Source organism: Thunnus thynnus, chromosome 13 (genome assembly GCF_963924715.1).
Source record: "Thunnus thynnus chromosome 13, fThuThy2.1, whole genome shotgun sequence".
Lineage (NCBI taxonomy): Eukaryota > Metazoa > Chordata > Actinopteri > Scombriformes > Scombridae > Thunnus > Thunnus thynnus.
The window spans coordinates 7,862,409-7,888,741 of NC_089529.1; the positions used below are offsets into that span (position 1 = coordinate 7,862,409).

The following is a 26,333-nucleotide window of genomic DNA, read 5'->3' on the forward strand; positions in this document are numbered from 1 at the left end:
ATGGCATGGTTGACTTCACCATACATATTTTTATAATCATTCATTCCTACTCTGAAAAAGTAAATCACTAAATAACTTGATTGAAGGATGAGTTTATAGTTAATCCTCTACAACAACAGCTCTGACTGCTAGGTGATCGCATCATTTTATCACTGTTGTTTGTGACTCTCTAAACCTTATTTAGACTTTTATAGATTTTCACCGTTTTTATAATCTGCAGAGGGTGGAAAAAATGACAAACACATTCCAATGCAGTAACACTGCTGGTAAATACTGACTTTGTGAAGCTTATAATGTTCAATTTTCAGATCTTCTTTTCAGTTTTGTTTTTTCTACTCTTTGCTAATGCAGTTTTCTAGAGTTTAGTCTTTGTTGTCAAGATAGTTTAGATTTGTCTGTATATTCTGTGTATTATATGTCTCGTGCTGCTGCCTATCTAATTTTGATTTCCAGCAAGTGGACAAAATAAGAGCCATGTGTCACAAAAGAAGATAGTAACTTACATAGTAACCAGCTGCAGAGAGGAAGCTTTGAGTTCTCAAAAATAATAATAATAAATCAGCATTTCTGAATCAACAGTGGTCACAAGTAGACCTTTATCAATGGTCACTGAAAGGCTCTGTCCTCAGAATTTATGCCTCAAACTACAATCATTGAGTAGTACATTTTTGAAAACGCATTTCAGTAAAAGGGGTTAATCTAAGGAACCATCTTAAGGATGATCTGAAACCATTGTACCTTTCTGGTTATTGCTACTGTCTCTTAACATTGATTGATTATTTGAAACTGAAATAAGGATCAATGGATACTTGTCTCTGTCAGAGTGTTAACAAAAATATACATTATAAGCTTCACAAAGGTAGTATTCATTGAAGCACAACTGTGTGGCATTGCATTATTATGATCACACCTCCATGTTTAAATAAATGACTTTTCAGTCTCCTTTAAAAGAAACCAGTGATATAAGTAACGGTGTGTAGCCACAGCTGCAACCATGTACTTTACATAGTGAACTATCATGCATGCCCAGCAGAGGGCTCCATCTTACCAGGCCCAGAACTTGCAAGAAGAGGAAGTGGTAGAGGAACAGGATGCCAGTGGAGAGCAGTGCCCACCACATGTCTCCCAGAGGCTCCGGTTTGTACACACCTGTGAAAAGAAATGCTCGTAAAAAAAACCTTGAAATCTTAACGACACAAAATGTATTCTCTGTGCCGGCTCTGGCCATCTGTTCACTTTGGACAGGGAAAATACTAAAGAACCAAATACTATCTCTATCATCTCCCCTGTTGATTGATGTGTAACAAGTCAACTAGAAGAGTCAACGGATGCAACACTCTGCAACCACAGCGAAGCCAGTAACAAGATGTGGTGTCAAAGTGTCTTTTCCTGTTTCTTCACTGCTGGCATTCCTGAGAGTCGTACCAGGGGAAGGCTTCAAATGTGCAACGATTATGTTGGTTTAACTAGAACAATGAATATTTCCTTTTGTGGGGCTCCAGTGTTACGTTACTAGAGAACAATGAGGCACTATTGGGAGGATTTGATTACTGTTCTACACCCTAGAGAATTTATCCGACATGTACCTGACTTCTACCAAATAAACCAGCCGTGGACCAGCCCTATAACCGCGGTTGTTGAGAGACACTCTGCGGTGCATTTGGATTTTATGACTGAACTAATACAAGGATGCTAGTTTTTTATTTCTCTGACGTTTTCACATCACAAATGATGAACAACAACATTAAAACACGAGTCTTACAGGTAAAACATGTGACATGGGGGGGCTGCTCTACAGGTGCACTTGATTTGACTGTAACGGTGGTAATTGGGCAGAGATAAGCCTCCTGTATTTACAACCAAACTGCTGTCAAAACTTTCATTTACAATTTCCACCACAGCCTGGGACTGGGAAAGAGGCAGAAAAAAGGTGCATAGAGACATGAGGGAGAGAGCACAGTTAAAACACCTCAAATAACCGTCACTGCCAAAACACACAATACGGAGTGAAAAACGAGAGACATCTGCAGAGAGGAACAGATGAAAGAGCAGGGAGAGTTAACAGATAATTAGAATAGTTATCAGAATTAAAATAAGTTCCGTTTTGAATAAAACATCCCAAGATATAAGTGGAAAATTTTGTTTTCCCAACTGCATTTATAACCTTTTTTCTTTGACTCAAATGTAGCTTAACCATGTCATGTGATATGCTCCTTCAGTAAACTTTACCAGCAAATATTACTGGAACCAAAACAGAAAATTGCAGATGAACATTTAATATCCAGGAAATTACATTATAGACACTATCACTGACTGTCCCTGTAACAAATTGACCACAATTTCACACATTGACCATACACGGTCCAGCCATATACCAGGTTTTGACCCAGTCTTGTTAAAGGAAGCAAACCTTCATGTTGTTACCCTGTCCAGACGTTTTGGATTACTTTATACCAGAAGGTGAAATACATTATGCATGATAATGATGCAGCTGCAGAGCGTGGGCAGCTGTTGGTCATATCTGAAGGTTAAGTGAGCAGGTTTTTTTTTTTGGCTGGACCACAACAGCAAGGCTAACTCTATAAATGTAAATGTCTGTCACTGACTGAGTGATGAACACCATTGGTCGGCTGAAGCCAAGTATCCCAGAATGCATTTTGCACCAACCGGCAGCGATGGTAGAGATTAAGCTGTTGTAATTTTTGCTGTAGGACTGTTAATATGTCATTTTTTCAGGTGAGAAAGTAACCATTTAGATTCCCAATATGTGGTCAGTTTACCCAAATAACACCTCTTTGTAAATCTGCTCTGATGTTTTCGGAGAAGTGAGGAGCCGCTGGCTGGGTGAGACTGGCCGGTCATCTCAGCCACTAGCAGCCCGACTCCTGAGATGATTGGCCACTCAACGTCCGTCGTCATCCCGGGGAGAACATGATCTGATGAACTGATCTCTTTGGCACCTTACAGCTGGTTCTAATGTCTCCGTAGCATTTTGATATATGATAGAATTCCTTTTGGAAGATAAATGTTGGTCTCACAGATGAAATCTAACAACTGTAGCTGCCACATTAGTTTGTCTGACTGTAAAGTGAAGCTTCATGTTTTTACTGGACAGAACAGCGCTGCCAATGGGGCTCTATGTGTATAGATGTCACCACATTTACATAAATATAAATGTATTAAATTGAACAGATCAGTCTATATTGAATTTTGTTTTGTTTTATTAAGCTACAGTTTGGATTTTTATTCTAGCTACATTACAGACTAATTAACAAGTTACTGCATCTCTCTAATGAAGTTAGTTTTTGTGAGAAAAAAAAAGTGTTAGTGAAGCTTTGAGTTGAGATTATTTTGTTACAGTACAGTCAGGTCGTTGTGTTGAAGCTGAGCTGCTGCTGTCAGCAGGCAGAATGATCATACTGTGGCTTCTTGTCCTCGGAGGTTTGTAGAATAAACTGTGTAGCTGACGTGAGCAGCAGCCACCACGGTTGAGCGGAATAAAGAAGAGGCCGGGATCTACATCAACTCAAATGTCAAGATTTAAGGATAAAGACGTCATAGTATTATAACCTTGCTCGGTTGGCCAGTAAAAAGGTATTTCATTGTGGGTGTCAGTGAACGGAAACAACACAGCTGATTATAATTACTGAAGATCAACACCTACCTCCTTTCCTGAAAAGGTAAAGAGGCACCAGGTACAGCATGGAGTGCTGGATGTAGTAGATCTCCTTCTCAAACGGCAGCTGGGGAGAGAATTAACCATTTCAGTTCTTTACGACACGCATGCAGCTTGAGACAGATACTCCCACAGAAGAAACATTTAAGGTAAAGTCAGGAAAAACATCCCTGATTTAATGTAAAATTACTCACTACAGTTAATAACCATAACTTTTCATAATTCAAATGGTAACTTCAGAATTTTTTGTCCACAAGCAGTACAGAGATCAGTTTTTTTAATGATAAAATGCTAAAACTATTCTCAGTAAATGTGTGTGTTCATTTTTAATTCATCTAACGCATAATTTAATGTTTTTACAGGAAGATTCAACAGGATCTGATGTAAATCGCCTCCTGTGTTGATTCCATTTAAAATTGTTAAAGTTAAAATGAGTCAATTAGTGTTCAGTCCTCAGACTAGAGTATATGCTGTGAAAACTACTTAGAAGGCCAAGCTCACTAATGACAATGTACATAGATGCACCTCAACCTGTGAAGGCATACTTTCATTGTTCAAGGTAACAAGTTCTTTATCTAATAGGGAAATAGAGTTTTGTGGCTTTACTTTGGTAAGAACAGTTCTGTAGCAAGAACATTTTATCTTCACGGAGATCATGTTAGAATTGGATGATGTCCAAAGATCAAACTGTTTAACTTGATTTAATTTGCACAAATTCAATTTAAAGTTACTGCATTAGCGCTAAATCATCTAGTCTTCATCTGTCAGCGAGAGCTGCAGATCCAAAACAGTGTCTTCTTGTGTCCAAAATGTTGTCTTCTGCTGGTCTTGCTGGAATTTATTCTTCAGTTTCAGGCTCTATTCATTGAAACGTCACATTTTTGACAAGATGGTGATAAAATGTCACATAGAGGTACTCTTTAACCTATCAAAGCTATGGGATAAATGCTGCTCTCTTGTTGAGCTGTCACAAGAAAAAAAATATGAAATTTATGAAAAACGAACAAAGACTTGTAAACCTTGCAGACAGAGCAGGGGCTCACAGGATGAGAGCAGAAGACGAGCTGTGAATGAGATCAAGGCTTTGTTGAGGATTTTTTGACAGTCCTGGTTACTTACCAGTCTAGTGTTGACTACAGGAAACATTAAAGCCAGTAGTGCACCGTTCAACATGTGGACCTGCAGCCTGAAAACACACAGGGGAAAAAAATAAGCTAATAATAAAAAATATTTTACATATTCAAATCTGCATTCGTGAATGTTTCTACAATATGGCTGCATCAAACCACAGATGTGTGCAACCTCACCTCCTTCACCACATCTGCCAGAGAGCAACATTTTAACAATCATCTCCACATCATTGCATTACTAACATATTAGTATGAATTGATTAGTACTGATATAAGCGTACAGGAGCAGGTGGAGGACAGTGCAGATTAAGTTCTATGTTGCTGAAAACCAATCAGAGTCCTCCCTGATGCTGTTAGAAGCAGCTGTCTCATTCGTTGCCAGGGTCACTTCCTTGTGGGAGTGAAAAGTCAGGTGACTGCTGGTTCAGGCAATTATAACCTTGCACTCTATGTGTGTGTGGTAGAGACTTGACATTTTTATGACACATTAAGAAATCACACGAAATTGTTGCCATGATTCTGACAAATCAGTCATTCTAGCTATTCATTCATAATTAGTATAATTTGGACATTTGGGAGCCTTTAGTTAGCGCAGTCAGCGGCTTTCATCTCACTCACCATCCAGTACACACACAGCCTGTCTGCTCCTGCAGAGAGGGAGTGTGATGCTTCTTCAGTTCACTTGCAGAGTTGCACATCCAACATGAGAATAAATCTTTCTTTCAACCAACAATTATTTTAAGAGTCACCGTGTATAAAAACCCAGGAGCTTATGTGTCAAAGTGTGGGCAGACATCTATCTCCTCTGACTGCTCTTTTTGTCAAATGAGCCAAAATAACTGTTGTGACAGCCAAGGTCACTGGGAAAACAGCAGTGCTGTAGGAATGTCAGTTCAAATGAGCCCAGCTGTCACTCTGCCGGCCTCCGGACCTTTTTGGAAAAACAATCTGCTTCATTTGAATTAGAATTTAAATTCATCACATTAATTGATCATTAGCAACCTTTGTCCAGAAATATTTCTCATTTAATTGAATAAGTTTGAAAATATGTTTTAAAGTGAGGTGAAGGTTCGGTATGTGTAAATGCTACTCTGTCATAGGACTGTCCGATCAATATTGAATCTCTGATACAGATTTATACTGGAGCTGAGGAGGCAGAGATTAGAAACTCAAATGGCAAAATGACAGTCAGTCAAATTGTCAGTCTTCCACTGAACTTTGTCAGATTACAAACCCCCCCCCCCAAAAAACAAACAAACAAACAAAAAAAACAGGGTTCTGAAAACCTTTTGTCCTCATTTCTGATCGTTGGTGGTAGTACCACTTGACCTTAGCGTTGCCAGGTGATGTAAAATGCTATGTTTACACAAACTACAACTGGCAGCCTCCTGAACCAAGACTGGGTTGCTGTCTCATCAGTAAATTTGTGTGCAAAGTCCTTCCTAAGTTTTTAGTGACTAAAAGCTAGTTTCAAATTAGTGATTTACTAAATCAGGTTGCACCATTAAAATCTGAGAAATGTCTTATCTAGTAAACACTTTAGTAATGTTTCTCTTTAGTAACTTTAGAAATCTTTTGCTAGAAACATCTGTCCAATAAGAAATAACCAACTATGTAAACAGGAAGTGACTGTAGCATCACAAACTGTAACCTAACCTCTAAAAATGACAGTTTTGCGGTTCGCTAATTCAACAGTTCCACCTGGCAGTTAATAGGTTTAAATATTTACTCACCTCTATGTTCATTTATATTCTACTTAAGAACTTGTTCATGTGGTGCAACCGGTTTTAATTAGTGAGGCGTCAATATGCACTTAGTAAATACTTCAGTTATGAGCTAACTAGGCTAAGTCTGAACTTACGAACAACTCCTGCAATCAGCTCAACGTCTAATTTCTATGCACTTGTCACATAAATGAATAAAATAGACATAAATAAAAGAATTTCTCATTGGACATATCCATGAAATGATACAGTATTATATTAACTAGTCTACTATGTGAAAGAACATCTTGCTCTGATGGATAAATACCAGGGAAAGATATTTTTGCCTTATTTAATTTAAGTATTTGTTTTTAAATATGAGAGACTTGTTAGAATGTGTTTCATAAAGCTTCTAAAACTCATTTTCTTATATTTAGTACAATACATTATGGTCTTTTCAGGCAAGAAACAGCTACAGTGTCGGTTTATTATGTGATTTCTGCAGGCTGTTGTAACAGAAAGTGACCCTGCTTGTATTTATTTCTGAGCAAATCCCACTTCCTGTTCCCACTGGCAAAAAAAAACAATCATTTCCCCTGAATAATTAACTGCTCAGACCAGGGCAGTTGTTGAGGAGACGAGGCTATAACCTCCAACAAATTCATTACAATACTAGAAATACCGCCTCACGGTTGTATGCCTCCGCCAACCAGTCGAGTTGCAGTTTACATCCATATCTGTCCAGACTTACATAGTTAATACCTTCAAAGTCTTCACTACAAATACTGATTTTCCTTGTATGTGCTGACAATTCTGGCCAATAAAGCTGATTCTGAACACAAAGTTGTAGCCATGACAGTAGACGAAGCTTCAGATATGAATGTTGCTGCAAAGAAGCTACGAATTCTAAAACATGGATGCTTCACACACATCTTCAACCCGGTAACACAGAAGATCTATACAGTCACCACTGTTCATCCTCGAGTCCAAGTGGACGTTTGCGCCAGATGTAATGAAAATCCCTCCAAGTGTTCCTGAGATATTGCGTTCACGAGAGAATGGGATGGATGTGAGGCCACAGTAACCTTGACCTTTGACCACCAAAATCTAATCACTTTCTCCTTGAGTCCAAGCGGATGTTTGTGCCAAATTTGCAGAAATTCCCTCAAGGCGTTCCTGAGATATCCTGTTCATGAGAATGGTCCATACATACGGAAGGACAACCTGAAAACATAACGCCTCCAGCCATGGCTGTCACGCCGCAGGCACCGAGGCATAAAAACACAGTGAAACCCTAATTTACTCTGTAGATGCCTACAAGTAATAATAATCAATGAGGCAACTGCTTTTACATGAGGATAAAATCTGTGTTTCATTGGTTCCGTCTGCCAAATCATTTTATATCACATTTAAGAGTTGCGTTCATCCAACGGCAGGTTGAAATGGAGGGTGGATGATTAATTGATGTAAGAATCTGTGAAGAGGTGGCACTAAAAAGCATCCAGCATGATCTCATCACAAATGGGCAGCCCTGAATGCAGTTGACCCATCGAGGTCTGAACTCTGAAGCCACACGAGGAGACATTATACTCACCTAAATACGACCATTGCCGTTTTACATGGCGGGCAGGCCAGCAGGAAGATCTGTGGAGGAGAGCAGAGAGATGAATGAGAATTCACTTTATCACATTAAACTCATTATGGAGCAGCTTGAAGGCTTCAAGAGCTTAACAGTGCTCAGAGCTGTACGTAAAGAAAATGAACAAACTGCTTTAACAAGTTTTGAATATTATAATAAGAGCAGGAGCCTTGAACGGAAAGTCCCAACGGCGACTATAAAGTGCTGCTCGCTTCAAATAAGAGAAATGAAAAACAAAATGCAGAGTTAAGATTTATGAATCCAACATTAATTCACTAATGATTTATCAAAGTAGCCTATATGTTAACAGCAGCAAGTGTAGGCTGCTGACGTTTTAAATTGGGTTCTAATGCCCTCATTTCCTTTGTCAGAAACATTCAGATTAATGTACTGGTTTTATTGTTGAATAAGGATTTAAGTTACAAGCTCCCAGACAAAGTCAGCGTTCTGAAAATGGCTTAAAATACCAGTTATCCATCTCATCTACACTTAGTGATGACCCGACCCTACTGTGGCCTGTGGGAGACTGCAGACATAGATTGGTTCAAAATACCATCTGACACTCAAGAAAGAGTCAGTTTGCCTGAAAGGAAAAGCCTGGAACCAGAATTACAAGACAACAAGTGACTTGAATCTGTTGTCCAACTGGCCAGGGATCTTTAGGATATGTCTTCAGGAGTGATCTGATGCACACTTAACTCATATCAACCTGCACTAGTGAGAACACAACTGAGAGGATGTTTATTTCTAGCAAAAGTCAATTTGGTGGAAATCATCTGTAAAAAAATAAAAGCTTTAAACAAAAATCCTGAACTTTTAAATACATGTAAACACTTAAAATGTTTTCATTATACATCTTGAATCATTTTTCTCTTCTACCTCGTCCAAATCAAAGTATAGATGTATCTTTAATGTTCATATTTATTTCCAAGTAGTGATGCAATACATAAAATGGTTATCTTATGAATATAAATTGCTTGTCAAAGCTGATAGTTGTGGCTCCAAATTCACATGTCAGTCATCATTGTATACTCTGTCTGGTATTATGATGCCTGCGGTAAAACGTTGTCACTTGGATTCTTTGTCTCCTGTCTGACATCAAACCAGTTACACAGTTACACTCTCTCAATGAGTTGATTGCAAACATTTTGCTGATATTTTCGATATGAACATTATTGGATATGCTGTTAAAGTGGGATTTAGGCATTATGTTTCACCCTAAACATATTTTGCTGGTGGAAAACAGTTGTTTATGGACACAATTCTTAGAGAAGTACGTACATGTGTTGCTGTTTATGACAGTAATGCAAGTCTGATATCATCCCTCCAGCATTTTCACTGTACATAAACAAATAGACTCCAAAATGGATTTCATGCAAATTACTGAACAAGTTTCTTCTGTCAATAGGTGGGGCGGGATGTGTGAGGGGGGGGGCTGAATGTTGTGGACTCAGGGTAAACAACAGCAGTCCCAGGTTGACCTTCCTAATCATCATCATCATCATCATCATCATCGCCACCACCTTTAAAGAACAGCACCATTCACTTCTATTTACCCCCCTGGCCTGAGTTCAGAAGGGACATGGTGGTGGGAATGAATGAGTGTCTGTATCAGTTGCTCTTTACAGGGAGAAATCTGAACCAGGAGTCAGAATGTGGGTTCTGAGTGAAGCTACCTGTCTGTTACACATGTCGGTGAGGTTACTTTGCCGGACACTTAGGATTTTACTGCCGACTTTCATCATCTAGGAAAGAGCAGTTTTGGCCTTGATGCTGATATTGGCATAGCAGCACATTACAGAAAATGTCTGACTGGTGATGCTTGCTAGTCCACTCTGAAATGAACCTAACCATCCGTGTGTCACTGTTGACACACTCCTGGACAAATATTCCTTTATTTAACCAGTTCAGTTTATTCAAGACTATGCTAAATCTGGGCCTATCCCAAGAAAAATGTCTGGAAAAGCCAATTTGAGTTAATCTGATTCAAAAGGCCACCTCAGTCTCTAACAAGCATTAATCCCCGTTTTATTTATAGGTGAGGAGCTCTGCTTGGGTATAATCCAGTGCTGTATATATCGGAAGAGAACATCCTGGGCGTTCATTAAATAGATAACACATTTATCTAAACCACTGCGCTTTCAGAAACTCTGTGCTCATTAAATATGCAGAGTAGCACTTCACACAAGTACTCAGCTAAAAGGATGATCTACTGTTAAAGACAGTGCAACATTAGAAATGTTGTCAAGTCAAAAAGTCCTCCAAATGTTTAGATGACTCACATTAAGCACCATTTGGAGATTCTATCAGTATTTAGTCAAATTAAATGCAAAAATATTTGACTTTACACTCTGTGTTGGTATTATGTGGGTGTGGTAGTCCTTCAGTGAGAGCAGGCATTTCCTGCTGTGTGCTTTTACTGTTGTCTGAAAAATCTGCCAAAATAAGTAGAGTCTAGAGCTGCAACCTTTCGTCGACTAATGGATTAATTAGAATTCAGACGGAAAATTAATCTGCAACTATTTGATAATCAATTGATCATTTAGATCATTTTTAACCTCAAAAACTCCAAACATCGTCTGGTTGAAGGTTCTCCAGTATGAGGATTTGCTGCTTCTCTCCTGTTTTATGATGAGCTAATGATTATTTTCATTATCAGTTCATCTGTGGATTCCTCTCTTGATTAATCGATATGTAGAATGTCTGAAAATACTAATACTACTAATAAAAAAATACTAATCACTGTTTCCCGAATCCCAAGATGAATGCAACCTAAAATGTCTTGTTTTGTCCACAACGCACAGATATTCAGTTTACGGTCATAGAAGACAAAAGAAACCAGAAAATATCCATATTTAAGAAGCTGGAGCAGGAGAATGTTAGCACTTTTTCCTTTAAAAAACGACTCAAAATGATAAATCTATTATTAAAATAGTTCATCGTTGCAGCTCTAGTTTTACATCACTGTAAACTGAATATCTTGAGGACTGTTGGTTGGACAAAACAGGATATTTGATGATGTCAGTTTGGGCTCTGGGGAACTGTAGTGGACATTTTATACTGTAGACTTAACGACTAATCGATGATGAAAATAACTGTTAGTTGCAGCCCCGGTCAAGTCTGCCAAATCCTGAATGAAAAACTGTGTTCAAAAAGGTACAGGAGACTCATATTTGTAGCCAAGTAGGTGTTACATATAATATGTTTGTTCTAACAAATAAGCAACGCTGCTCTGCTCTGACTGAACACACTGTTACACAGTGTGAAGTGAGAAGTGAGAGACTGGGCTAAATATTGTTGTAGACTTCTTCTACGGCTGCACCTTTTCAAAAACAACTAACCTGATTCAGTTATTGCACGTAAAGTCATTTAAACTACCTGGATTGTGACTTGTTGAGTTAACAAAGGGTTAAAAAAAAAAAAAAGCTGACTGACACACGTGTGACACTCAAGTCACTATTTCAACAGTCAACAGTTCATCATCACTGAGCTGGAGCTTCTGCAGCTCCAATAAAAGTCGGGCCCCGACTGTATCCACATGCATGATCACAGTTATGAGAAGCAAACCAGACTTGACGCTGTTGTTGTAGAATTATAGACACAATTAACTTTAACGGTCGTATCTCCCTGTTAATTTTACAACAGAAACATAAACGTATCTGGAGGTATTGTGGCAACAGCAGACTTACACATAATGTCAACATCTTTCCTGTTTCCAAATGTTCTGCTTACAGTTGACTGGGAAACGACACCAGAGACCCGGGAAAAGAAAAAAAGAAATAAGGTGCAGCGTTCTACCAAAGAAGACCTGTGCTTTGTTATCATACAGGTGATTAAAGTGGGTTGTATGAGGAGTTTTCAATCAAAGAGACACTAATTTAAAAAAAACAAGAAATCTCACTAAACAATCCAAACCTCCAAAAAAGTACTGAAGACCACCGATGGAAAAACTGGAAGTAAAAAGAAGATAATTTGTTTTTGTAAATTTGACTTAACTTCACGATGTACACTTGTACAGTGCAAATATAAATCAATTTCAATTCAGCAAAAAACATTTCTGGTCATTTGTTGCAGCGCGTGTGTGACTGTATAATCATCTTTCAAGCTGAGAAGAAAAACTGTTGAAAAGAAAAAAAGATCAATGAACTATTTATACAAGAGAGAACTCATTACTGATAAACCATACTTCCTTTTTACAAGTGGAGTCATAAAGTAATACGGTATAGTGCTTTCAGCGTAATCTAAATGACTCAGTCAACAATCTTTTTTGTTGGGTGTGATAAATGTGGCTACACTCGATGATAACGCTGACACTGTATGAATGTTTCGTGTGCGCAGCTTGTTAACAGCGTAGTACTTCAGTTTATAGGCAAACTGTCAACGTATGGAACAAAGACAAAGCACGAAATCTGTATAATCATCGCTGCCGTGTGTTTAAAGTAAAGTAAAGCAGTATTTTAAACTCTTATTAAACCCGTTGAGAGCTGCTGCAGAGAGGCCTGAGGCCTGTTCTGAAAATGATTAGTTATTGTTTCCTGGAGCAACATTCATCCTCAACTGTCAGCCTGACAAAAATCTACAAGGGAAGAAAGTTCACTTGATAAGAGCTTACCTATCATCATGTGTTAAAATGGAAACTCCCATCTCCTGGGACAAGACTGGAGTTGATGAGTCATTTGGATACCACACAGCCTAAACACTACAGAGACACTTGATTTCCATTACCTATTCTATACCTGTACCTCAGCATCCACACACACACACACACACACAATGCTGGAAGTTGAAAAGAATACAAAAATGTATGTGGCTGCATATTTTTTCAGCACCTCCATATGTGTATTTTGTCCATCTCATCCATACTGCGGGGCGTCTGCTATCTGACTCAAGAGAAAGACTTGCGTGTACATCGAATGAAAATGCATGACAGCGGATTGATCAGTCAGACAGACAGTCAGTCGGTGAGTGATCGGTCGTACGTGCGGTGAGCCTGTGTGGCAACATGACTGCTCTTGTTTGATGAGGAGGAAATCACATCAGACATCTGCGCTGTCTGATGTGAAGTATCAACTCATCAGTCATCAAACTCTGAACTCTTCACCCTCACTGGGGCTCTCTCACCATGTACTCTATATGTGTGAGAACTCCTCTGCTGACATGACAAAGCATTACCTTTTAATTACAGGTGTGTGTGTGTGCATTTGGGCCATTCTTTGCACTATTATTCCATTGGATCTAAAGGGGATTAAAAGAAAGAAAAGAAACCACACCCATATACTGTTGATCCACCAACTCTAAGAACTCAGATTATAAAGTGAGTTGAATATAAACAAACTTAAAGAAACATCCTCAGAACAATTCCAGCCCTGTCATGGAGAAATCTTCTGCAGCTACACCACGAGCCCACAGACGTCACTTTCAACAAAGAATATACAACACACATACATATATTTTCCTGCTATCATACAACTCCAGCGAGCCTCTGATCCTCTTCTATGCAATAAATAAGCTCCTTTAAGCTGGAGGCACTTTTCCTGAAATCACCCTGTGCACTGAAACAACTGCTTAAATAGAATTTTTACAATAAGCTGGCGACTTCAACTTCCTTTCAGTGCACCTCTTCCTTTTTTAAATGTTTAATTTCCTCTTCTAATTACTCTCTAGTGTCAGCAAGCATGACGTATACCTACTGTAAGTCATCTTAACTTTGGTCACCATTTGTGAAGGACATTTTGCTACCATCCATCAACTCCTCATCAGAAGGAATTATTCATCAGTGTCCACTGGCTGTCACACTACCTCTGTAATGTAAATGAACCAGAATACATCAATATTACTTGTTCTCCATATTTCATGTTAATGACAAACGCATTAAAAGAGAGTTGGCGGTGACCTGTTACCACGACCCTGCGGTGTGCAACCGTGTACCGTGAAGGTCAGCCAGCCTGGAGGTGAAGAAGGAAAACATGCAGGTACTGTATGTTGTTATGGCAGCAGTGATCGTGGCCCCTCGGGAATTAAACCCATTTGAATCAAAAGGACAGTGCCCTCTGATTCACACTTGTCAATGTAATAAAAGCACTACAAACACCACCTTAATTCTAATGCTGCTACCTGTGCGGTTATAAACTTAGCTTAGTCATAAACAATCCCCACGAGTTCAAATCAGATGACGCCCAGCTGTTGCTGCATAGCTCAAAGGCTGAACTTGAGACAACTGGTCTTATTTCACAGCAGCACTCTCTCTCTATGTTGACCACCTCTCCTAAACATTGAAAACAAGACCCTAAACTTTCATGTTTTTAAGTTGTGCTTGCTCTTTTCTGAGTATAATTGCTTACTGTAATTAGTATTTTTCTACATTGTTCTATTATTGTTTTGCTCCGTCTTGTTTTTGAGTACCCTCTAAAGAGATATATCATTGAAATGTATTATTCTTTTTCCTCGTCTAATTATTACTAGCAGCGGTGCTCTGATGGTGCCAGATTTTGATTGGACTTAACCATTGACTGAGCTTAGATGTGAAAAAAGACAAATAAGGCTAACTAAACAATGCTAAACACCACATATAAACAAACAGGGAGAAAACTTTAAATACAACATATAGCAAAAAAAACAAAACAAAGCATAACTAGTATGTTTGCAACATAAAGATTTATAGTTTCCACTTCTATGGAGCCATAACGAATAGCATGTTGATATGTATCTCAGGGAAGCAACAAGTACTTAGATAACACAGACTGGAAAACATCAACCAGTGTGTTTCACCATACTGTAGATGGGTGGGGACAAGACGTCCTGCAAGTCAAAGTGCCATCAAAGTCAACAAACATCTCACAATAGAAACCATAAAACCACCAAGAAAGGGAGAAAAATGTGTCAAATGTGTCTCTTGCACCCAAATACACAGGAACATGCTTACCTGAACCATGGTCATCACATGGCATGGGTTCAGCAGATATATCACAGTCTTGGTCGCGAATTTGAACCCAACCTCCACACCAAAAGTCATGCAAAGGGCAACCAGCAACAGGTTCTTGCCCAGACTATCTTCCTTTACCCTTACACAGTCTTTTCCCACCACTTTGAGCTCTTTGGAGATGTTTATTTTACTCAGCGCCACGCAGATCTCCAGTATGGAGATGACGACGATGACCAGACTTTCACTGATGCGCTGCTGAGGCGCGATGAAGGCGGCACACTCGGGCCCCCCGTTGCCTTCAAACTTCGGGTCCACCCCGCCATAGACCCAGTCTAACAGGCTGTATATGTTATATCTGGACATATTCCTCTTCTCGTGTTGGAAAAGATACGAACAAGATGGAATAAAAGACGTAACACTGACTTCTTGGCGAAACATGAACTGCAAGATTTCCCTTTCGTAGCTCGTGTCGTGGCTGAGAGGCAGACATGTATCCACCCGCCTCGGTGTGTTTCCAGCTGAGCTAAATCTCCGAACCACCTCCTCCACAGACGGATGAGGAACTTCAGCTAGCAGCAGGATGCAGCTGTAAACTACCCGGAGCTGCCGCTGCTGCTGCTGCTGCTGGCGGGCAGTGGCGAGCCTCTCTCCTCTTTCACGCCTCTCACACAACAGCGACCAGCCTTCCTAACGTGGACAGTCTGTATCATACGAAGCGAGCAGGCATGTTGGCTGCGCGCCCTGAGTCACATCAAGCTGTCTGCAGCAGTTTCCTGGAGGTTGACTTTAGCGTGAGTTAGCTACAGCTTAGCTACCGAGCCTACCTTGCCGAAAAGGTGCTTCGAAACATGTTCCACCCTGAGTTTAGCCTCTCAGGCTGAGCACAAATCTAATTGGTTCTCAGCGTAGGTGCTGCATTCATGGCCCTTAGTTTAAATGGGAAAATGGCCGCGTGTGTGTAAAAGGCTACACTAATAAACGCAAACTATAAGTAAAATGTCGAATTTGTTGCTGCTTGTCGAGTAACCTATAACTAATTACTCGCTACTGACAACAACCATATAGTGTTTCACACATTAATATAAAGATATGGAAGTCAAATGTACAATTAAGCTGCACATGTATATATCTCAATTTTTAAACACGATTACAATTAGTCCAGCGATGTTCCTTGTTCACAAATGGTATTTATGACTTTTGTCGGATGTTTAAATGCAACTTCATGTTAGGAAAATCTGATTTTTTTTCACCCTAGCACAGGTTGAGCAATGCCTGTAAGCCAAAACTGAGGAAATAAAAACCCGATAAAGCAAGGACATAACACACGTGATGTTAAGGATGATGCGTTCAATAAAAATCAGAAATGTTACATGCTTCCGATCAAGTAATAAATTACAGTATATGTGTGGGTGGGTTCCTCAACCAAATGAGTATTACTTTAATTTCATCACACATGGGAGTTATGAGAAGTTGCATATTAGTTATTTTGATGGTGGATTTCCTTCTCCATAAGGGCAAATCTATGGTAAAGTTATTTAATTCTATGCTATGCAATAAGGAAATGCTTCTCAGATGGGGTTCTTAGCTACCCTTGATTTAGCCAATAAAGTTAATGAATCACTGAATCATAAAGTTGTAAACCAGTTACACTTTTTTCAGTGCAATATTTATTTCCTGATGTTGCTACCACAGAGTAAGGATACAATTTAGACCCTGTCAGACCTCTATGCATCTCCACTGGTGGACAAACACGGTAACAATAAGTTCTCCTAGCATTCAGTGTGGCAGTTAAAACCAAGTGTACATATTCAGCCTTCCAAGAGCAGGAAACCTTTTAATTTTAGTGACCCTTTGACCTTTCCTCAAGCACTGCCATCAGGCCAGTTTTTACACTTTTAAACCCATGTATCTGCTGAATGCTTGCCACAAACATTTCCAGTGTTACTCTCTGGTTCCATACCCACCACCACTTCATTACATGGCATCACTCCAAATGAAGAGTGCACCTTAATGAGTGAGAGGTAAAGAACTGGTAACTGTGGGACACCAGCTGGAAGAAATCAGCCATCACCATGGCTATCAATAGATACTTCATCTACTTGTTATTAATTGTTTTGTCTTTTCAACTTCCTCTATATAAAACGTTATCACAACACATGTATCCTCTTAAAACTATAAACAGAGCTGATCAAAGACCACAGCAATAGGAAGGTTTAACTATTTTAGTTAGGATTATGATGGGACCCAAATATTTCCCTTTGAAATCACTTCATTAAGTAGGGAAAAGGCAGCAAAGTCTGATTGATGTGAATTACAAAATACTTGCCAATATTGAGGTCCACAGAGAACTCACTTGTAAGCTGCTTTCCTGCATGCCTGTTTGGCACTGGATTTCTGTCGTAGTAGAGGGAAGTGACGTAGGCACTCTCCACGCTAATTGGTTTGGAATGCACTTCAATATGGCAAATACTTTTTCACAAACACACAAGGGGAGATGGAGTGGATTGAATGAGGGCGCTGGAACTGGACTGACACAGACTCGTGTGGGAAGAGAAAAGAGAAGTGAGGAAGCTTTGGGTTGTATCTAATGTTTCTCCCACAGCACCTGCTTTGGTTGCCCGATGCTTGGTTTTTGAAATAACCACAAACTGACATATTTCCATTAGTGTAACGATGTGTGTGTGTAGCACTCAGTGTAGTTCAGGGCCTGTTTGAAAGCATCCATCATTCTGAGTGTAAATGACACAGTGTTGAAATGCTGCAATTGTGGCCAAAACTACTTTACTGAGCAAAGCAAGCAATTAGCATATCACTCTGGTTTAGTTTTAATGGTGGTAAAGTGGAGAAACTGAGCCTGAGTGTACATTCAGTTTCTAGTCTCACAAAGTTATTGCAAGTGCACAGAAAGGCCTCACAAAGAGGAGTGAGTTGAAAATTAATATATAACTGATACAAATACCTTAAATATTCCTGAGCATACCACAAACCTCCACCCGCACCCTCAGATCTGCCAGCAGCTATCTCCTCTGGGCCCCCAGTACTAAGCTCTGCACCATGGGGGATCAAGCCTTCTGCTCCGCTGCACCACACTTGTGGAACAGCCCTCCTAACCATCTGAGGGCAGCATAGACCCTAATCTCTTTTTAAAAAGGCCTAATTCAGGAAGGCTTTTTCATCTTAACTCGTATTACTATTTTCTTTATGCTGTGTGTTTTATGTTATTAATACCGTAGCACTTTGAGTTTCACTATGAATGAAAAGTGTGGTTCAAATTAAATGTATTATTATTATTATTTAAATAAATGACACCCATGAGCAGGCATGCAATCACAGTACTATGTTACTATCCAGTAAAATAGATGCAGACTTTGGTACAAAGTTATTTTTTCCTTTGAGGGAAAACATCCTTTCATCTTTGTATATGAACATGATGTTTTTCTATCTATAACTAATTACTGGAATCTTATCCTGTCAAGGTTCATGTGAGTCGTTACCATTGATTTCAGTGTTTGGGTGCCAACTTTATCTGACCGGTCAAAACTGACCTCTGCTGTCACATTCTTTGGGATCATGTTTTAATATTAGAAAAGGGATATTAAAAGCCGTAATGTGACATTAATCAACCTGAAAGACTCCAAACAGTCTGCTGAGGTGAATCAGACTTCCGTTCAGGAACTAGAAAACCTGTTGACATTTGATAAGGAAACTGTCTCATCAGCAGACACTTTCCCATCATTTGCTGCCCAGAAAAATAAAATGAATCCAATTTCCAACATTCTTAAAAGAGTAATACAGTATCTTCTCTCAGTCCCATGAGGGGAAATGCGCTGACTCAGTTTAAAAGCCAGTGCTGGCTTAAGTCCAGGCCTCGCTTCAGGAAGTGGAGAGGAGCAGAAAGAGGGCTAAAGATCAACTGGCCTCCTAGCACTTGATCCTGAGGGATAAAGAGCGAGTCCGTCCCTTGGCTCGAGATGTGAAGCTCTTCAAAAAAAAAAACCTGTCAGATAGGAACAACTTGAAATCAAGACTCTTATAGTCTGGTGGACCTTAAGAGGCCAATTAATTTAAGAGTGAGAAGACGGAGAAAGAACAGCTGGACGGGGAAGGAAAACAGCAGCACAGCTTCGGTTACAGTTTTTTTAATGTACTGTATATATAGTTTTAAGGTTGCATTCTTTGTCAGGAAACACAAGAAGCAGAAGATCACTGATATGGAGAAATATGAACAATTTCAACATTAGCCTTCTCCTGTAAGGAATATATAGTTCTGACATTTAGTCTCTGTTTCTTTGTTACGCTTGCAACTAAGGCTAAAGAATATGCATCCCTAAGAGACTGTCAACACTGAAAAAATGTGTAACTGCACATAAATGTCAGAAATACTTGATGGGATTTATTTGATTGTGCTAGAATGGAAAATGCATATGAAATTACATACTTGTCATACTTGTCTTAGAATTTACCTTATTTTCATCCTTTTGTAGATTTATTTTGAAATGTTGAGCACTGGATCCTCCCTAGTCTTTTTACCATGCTGATTTCATTTATCCCAATGTTCCTTCAATGCTGTAATAATATTTAGGTTGGCTCATTGATTGTCGATAGCTTTTTATTTCCATAATAAAGACAAATTGTCCCTCTAAAAAGTGTCAGTTGTTAAGCTCATACAGAGCTGCATGACAGTTTTAAGCTCTGAGTCAACGAGAAAGCATTAGGATTCAAAGCTGGTTTGATTCTCAAGCTCTCCAAACTGCAAAAATTATGAGCCCAGTGTTGTCACAACTGAATCAAAACCCCATGTTCAAATATAAAATGGATTATGTCTGACACAAACACACAAACACACACACACACACACACACACACACACACACACACACACACACACACACACTGATACACAAGTTCCTGTATCACATTTGTCAGTACTGTTTCTAATGCCTGTGCTTTGCTGTTCTGTTCACTTCTGATTGGACTTGGGATGAAACCTTATACCAAACACACAATATCACAATTTTTACAAACTGAATTTTCATTTTTGAAATGAGTTAATACTGCAATACAATTTTTGTTCTTTTTCAGAAGGACAAGCCTTTCCTCAGTGTTGTTAGTGTCACCAGGGGGCGATGTTACCATTTTTCCTCCCTATGTGGATCTCAGCATTCATTCCACATGAGGCTTTTTGGAGGATATTTGAAAAAGTGCCACTTCATTGCAAATCCCAACCTCCTTGAATGCAGACCAATTACAGAGCAATTGCTTATAGGGTTCTAGTTCTTTAGCTGCTTAATGTGCACTAAAATCCCCAAACTGCATTTTATTGTCATAGTGTCATTTTCATGTTGCAATTACTTAAGAGTTAATCAACACTGCAGCTGCCAAACCACATTTGGAGCTCACATTGTATATAAATCAATGTAAGTCATTATTTTACAACATAAATGTTCATATTGATTATGATTGTTTTCATTTTGTTTACATTTGTTTCATTATAGTATTTATAACTTTGTTTATTAAATATTGATTTAATCATTTAGATTTTACTGTGTGGACCATGAGATGATTAGAGCTGCTGCAGAAGAAGCTGTATTGACGCTCCAAAAACATCAATATTTGACAATATTTGAATATTTGATTTAACAATCAATTATTTGAAGCAGTCAAAGTGTATTTTCATCATTCACATTTTGCATATATTTACATAACTGATCTCTAGGTGGATCTGGTTAACAATATATCGCTGGCAGCAGACTCGATTTTGCTAGAACAGACGAAGGACACCAATTTTATAAAAGCAGATGTGGACAGCTGAGCTGAGCCCGAGGAGATAGCATCTAAACGGACAACAAATAAAGTATTTTGTGGGTCTAGGGGGTTTATGTTTGTCAGAATGATGTGAAAATCAATGGACTCCTGAGGAGGCGGCTGTGCCCTGATAGGCCTACTCCTCTGTTCACTGCGAAGCAGGAATCAGTCAAGGATATTAATCTAAACATCAGTCATGCATGGGGAACACCCCACAAGGAGAATAAGCTTGTTCATCCATGCATCTCCTGGGGGAGGTAGAGGGGCTTGAGGAAGGGAGTTGAATGGGTAAGTGTGTCAGGGTATCATCTCAGGAGATGTGATGTGGGCTGACTTTAGGCACACAATAAAACCCAAACTGAAGAGGTTGGCACCATCAAAACAAAATTTGTGCATAGTTCACTGAAGCACATGATAATCTGTATGACAAAAAGGCCACAGAGAGAACTGAGAGAGCCACAGTCGCAACAGTGACCAGCGAAGAACAACACGTGTCTCCTGTGTGGGAAAAGAAGAAATATATATATGTTAATGTAATTCATCTTACTGCAATCTAATCCTCCAGCCATTGTAATAAGGCACACAAGTAGCTGAAAATATTAAAATTCAGGACCAGTCCATTTTCTTATTACCTACAATATGCTGCATTTCATTTTCTCTCATCGCCTTCACACAATATCTGTTCTGCCTCTCTGTTTCTACTGCTCGCACTGGGTTATGTTCCCAAGGACAAGTACAGCTGTCGAGTTGTTTCCTCCATGAGGATACCCCATACTGACTGCAGGGCATGAGCTTTCCACTCCACAGCTAATCTAATGTACCACGACTGTCAAGTGTGCTAACTGCAACAGAAGCATGCCAACATATTCCATTTTAACTCGCTAATCAATGGCATAACCAAAGCTGAATGTAAAATTCAACTCCTGGAGGTAAGGCTGCATAGCGGTAGATTTTTAAGCAATGTGCAGCAAGGGGAAGCTTCTCAGCCATACTGTTATGACAGGATATGTGAATGAAAACCTGACATATGACAGCTGTGACATCATACCAACAATGATGTAATACACTGTTGTTGCCCATATAATGTTTTGTCTTGTTCAAGGACACTTCAGTGTCAGTGTCAAATATGTTTATTTTGATGGAACTGACATCATTACACATACTTACTTATGTTTTTCCTATGCAGTACAGCCTTCTCCACATTAAAAAAATTAGGAGTCATTTGATTAAGCACACGCACAATCTTTGCCCCAAAACATAACACAGTATGATAAGTTCATATACACAACTCGTTCACATTTGCATCTGTGTGTATCCAGTGTCTCCTTGTCATTGAGGGCAAAAACTTTTCTTAAAGTCAAGTTTTCTTCGGGTCATAACATATTTATTTCCAAAAACCATTTGTTAGTCATCCACAGTCTGAAGCCACAGGGGCCTTTGCTTGTCCCAGCAGCAGAGTGCTGTGTCAGAACTCAGAGGCAGATGAATAGCCTCGTCGTAATGTTTAGACCAGTCAGTCTGCTCTTGTATGCTTGAGAAATCATCAGAGATTATGGGGCAGTCTCTTCCCGGGCAGATAAAATGACAAACCATCAAACTCGCACGCACACACAAACGCGTACACACACGTACGCATGCACACACAAACACAAATTAAACATTACATAAACATTATTATTGTGGCAGTTTTCCCATATAAGATAGGCGCACAGTGAAAGATACATGGCAATAGCATGTAACAAAGGTCCCTATTCACATAGTCAAATAAGTCCTGCACGTCACAATAAGACATCAGGGCTGTAGCTCACCAAAATGCCCCATGAGTCAACAATTCAGATCAGAACAAATACCTTTTCAGTCTGGTTTGCACAGACCAAATAAATGCTCTCAGGGTATTAATTGCAGGTGTTGAGTAAAGAACTTATTGTCATCACTGGGCCGAGCTCCCTGAGGTTAAATCATAGTCACCCTGAGCCAAAATGTTGGTGCTATTCACTGTGCTATTAAAGGTAAAATCAATAAAAAATGGCTCTTTATCTATTTGGCAGATGTAGGAACCTACAAAAACCTTGGCAAATGTGTGTCCTCCACAATTTACAATTTCTCCACAAAGGCAGCCTGAGGAAGACTTTTTTTGTTTCTTTTTTATTCCATACCTGAATTTAACTTATACATTTTAAGGTTATCAAATGTTAGCTTCTGTAACTGACACAGGTCTGCAAATATAAGACAAGGAGCCGCGTGTGTCGTAATCTTAATAGGCCTTTTTCACAGAAGACATTTCAGCATGTCACATGAGGAAAAGAAAGCACGGGCATAAATAATGAAATGAATGGTAGCTGAATTCAATTTAGCTGCTTCAGTTTCAGGGTCCTGTTATTGTGCGTGCTGGCTCACACACTGTCAAAGCAATTGGCACACTTGAATAGAACAGAGCCATTGTCAATGTAATTAGTAACATCAGAGCGTTTCCTACTGTGTCAAAATGTCTGCTGTGAAAAAGGTCTATTATATCTACTAACTGATTACCAAAAGTATACACTGGCAAGTACACAATGGTTCTCACAGTTCAAATCTTTCCTTGATTTGGTAACTATGCAGTCAGTTCTTCCTAATTAAGTCGTGTACCTATAAAGCATTGTGCACCTGTCCTACCTGCCCACTAGAGGGCACAGCACACTTTGAGTTGTCACTGAGTGGTGCTTTAAGGCAATTCAGTTTATTATCTTTCATTTTCCTTCCATTATATTCAGTTTTACATGTTGTGAGTGTTTCATGTGATGATTCCACTTATTACTTATATTCATGTGTTTTGTAGCATGAGAGTAGCAGAAACTAGAAATGAAAGGAGAAGGTTCCAGTATTATTTTCACTAATACATGACACAAAAAAAGCAACCTAATAAACAACAAAGCCACAAAAGCCTGCCTCGGCAAACCCTTCAGGCAAAGCATGTGCCTGCGGGGTTCCAGTACCTGAACTAATCGCTGAAAAGGCAGCATGCACCAGGGCCAGCAGTATCTCAGCTCAGTAAAAACCACTGTGCCGAGCCTTGGTTCAGCGTACAAGGCGAGCCCTATTACAAGGTGTCAAAGTAGAGGGGCCCTTGAAGGAAAAGATATCAAATTAATGCTTCAATTTCAACCCACATATTTGTGGGTATGTTCACAGCCCTTATATGGTTTCCAATAGTCTTAAAATGGACATAATCAAGCATACAAGGCACCTGGTAATAACAAGAAGGAAACCTGACTTTATTTTGAGGTCCTTGCACTTTGTATATGATAACTGTATCATTATCTAGTACTTAATAATGAGGATACTCATTTATGATTTAGATTAGTCTCAAAGTTTTAGATAGTTACGCTATTACTATTATTATTATGGCCAATTACTTCCACTACCAATAATTAGCTAATAATTAGCCGATAAATAATACATATTTCTGATGTGTTACACAAAATGCTACCTTACTGTATGTTTTACACAGATGTCTACAGACACAGACAGATTTTTTCTGTCTGAATAAGTATGCGTTTGGAAAAGTAAAAGGTTATTTCACTTGTCCAAATGACAAGTTGCTGAAAGAATAATGTCAAGTCGTGCTGGGCATTATACTTGCGGCGGATAGTGGACCCAGAAGAGACCAAGTTGTTGAAAAGGCTCATGTACAAATGGGATTCCATTCACACTCTGATGGAACATTTAGTAACTCACCGCAATGGCTGAAAGAAGCAGGCTGTTGTCACAGTAACAGTCGGGGTTGACGCTGAGGAGAAACTGCTCCAAAGACTTGATGACAGCGAGTCAGTGCTCTTGCTCCACTGCATGGCTACAATTAAAGATAATAACACTGCCTTACATGTGCTTGTCAGAGACATCAGTGGGCACAAAGTTCAGGCTTTTAGAAGCTGAGGGATGTTGAAATGAAATGGCTCATTAAATGCCAGCTGACATTGATGCATTTCAGTCACACCTCCACATGCATTTCCAAAGCATCTCAAAACTGTCTGACTACTTTAACATCTCCTAATCCATTAAAAAACTTTATTTATTCGCATGGAGAGATTAGCACTTTCATAAATTAGTGATGTTCAGTTGTCAAAGTAGGACAAATTTACTACAGTCATAGATTTTGGCCGGTGTCACTTAACTGGAATTTTTTTTTTTTGACATGGTTAGAGGAAATTTTGCTTGCTTATTGAAATCATGTGGTAGTGGTAGTTGTGACCTATAGCCATAAAAGTTGTATTAATGTCAAATTACATGGTTGAACAAGGTGCCCTATTTGGCTTAGTTTGGATGTAGTTTATCGAATTTGCCTGGAGATGAAATTCTGTTAGCAGCAGTGATTCTTGGGGTCTCTTCAACATTTACAGTTTTACCTTGATTGTGAAAACTGCTATAGCTTAAGACAGTTTTGTAAGACAATATCAGCAACATTAAATATTAAACATTCAGAGACACACTTTAATAGCTTGGACAAAGTCTCCTTACCGTGTTTGAGGGTGGCTGGTGTAGTGATGTGCTGTAAAATGAGATGGTAAAATTAGTCAAATTACACTTTGAGAAATAGTTGGAGATGTAAAGTATATGAAGATTTGTAAAGTAGTAAACTAGCTTTACCAGTTAGTTTAAGTTAAACTAAGTTTACTAAGTTAAATCCCTGCCTTTAAAATTAAGTATAATTTTCAATGCAGTATTAGGAGTAATATGATCAGCTAACCTGCTGCTGTTTCCCTGAAATAATCAGATAATTAAACCATTATCACGAAAAAACAACTGTTATCCCAAAATAACGAGAAAAGTAATTTGCAATCTCAAGATAATGTTATAGATCCTTTTCATGGCAGACATTTTGACTTGTCAAAGCAGGAAAAGCACAGGTGGAATTAATAACATTAATGATGGCTGCATTGCATTTGGGTGATCCAGTTCCAGCACTCTGGTATTGTGCATGTTCACTCACCGACATGGCTAACTAGGACAATTAATGGAATTAATGGAATGGAGCAACTATTAATGTTATTTTTTACATCAGTGCTTTTCCTGCTTTAATAAGCCAAAATGTCTGCTGTGAAATGGGTCTATTAAGAAAATGTTTGCAACCACAGACACTGTTGACTTCCAAAACAGTCAAATAGTGGAGTAAAAAGGTATGGAGCATAGTGAAGTACAAGTAGCTAAACAAGTACACATATAAAAGAGAAAACACCTCAAAATTGTTCTTAAAAATTGACTCTATGCCTTTCTCACAGAATACAGTTGGACATGTCACAGCAGGAAAAGCATATGTGTATAATTGACAACGGCCAGTGGCGGAAGAAGTACTCAGATTCTTTACTTAAGTAAAAGTACCAATACAGCAATGTAAAAATACTCCATTACAAGTAAAAGACCTGCAATGAAAAATCCTACTTAAGAAGAGTATTAGTAGCAAAATGTAGTTAAACTATTT

The 26,333-nt window shown here is 39.0% G+C and overlaps 1 protein-coding gene across 2 annotated transcripts in view; it reads right to left on the minus strand.

Annotated features, from left to right (window-relative positions):
• LOC137195337 (transmembrane protein 164) overlaps positions 1-26,333 on the minus strand; it is a 28,858-nt gene that overhangs the window by 1,461 nt on the left and 1,064 nt on the right. The window contains exons 2-7 of one of the 2 annotated variants that reach the window (XM_067607605.1): positions 25,373-25,403; positions 24,593-24,707; positions 8,104-8,153; positions 4,796-4,862; positions 3,665-3,743; positions 1,049-1,149 (exon numbers count right to left, since the gene is read on the minus strand). In XM_067607605.1, coding sequence (XP_067463706.1) covers positions 1,049-1,149; positions 3,665-3,743; positions 4,796-4,862; positions 8,104-8,117 — 261 coding nt within the window. In that variant the 5' untranslated portion in view covers positions 8,118-8,153; positions 24,593-24,707; positions 25,373-25,403. Of the gene's footprint in view, positions 1-1,048; positions 1,150-3,664; positions 3,744-4,795; positions 4,863-8,103; positions 8,154-15,070; positions 15,934-24,592; positions 24,708-25,372; positions 25,404-26,333 lie in introns of those variants that run through there. The other variant, XM_067607604.1, reaches the window with a different exon arrangement.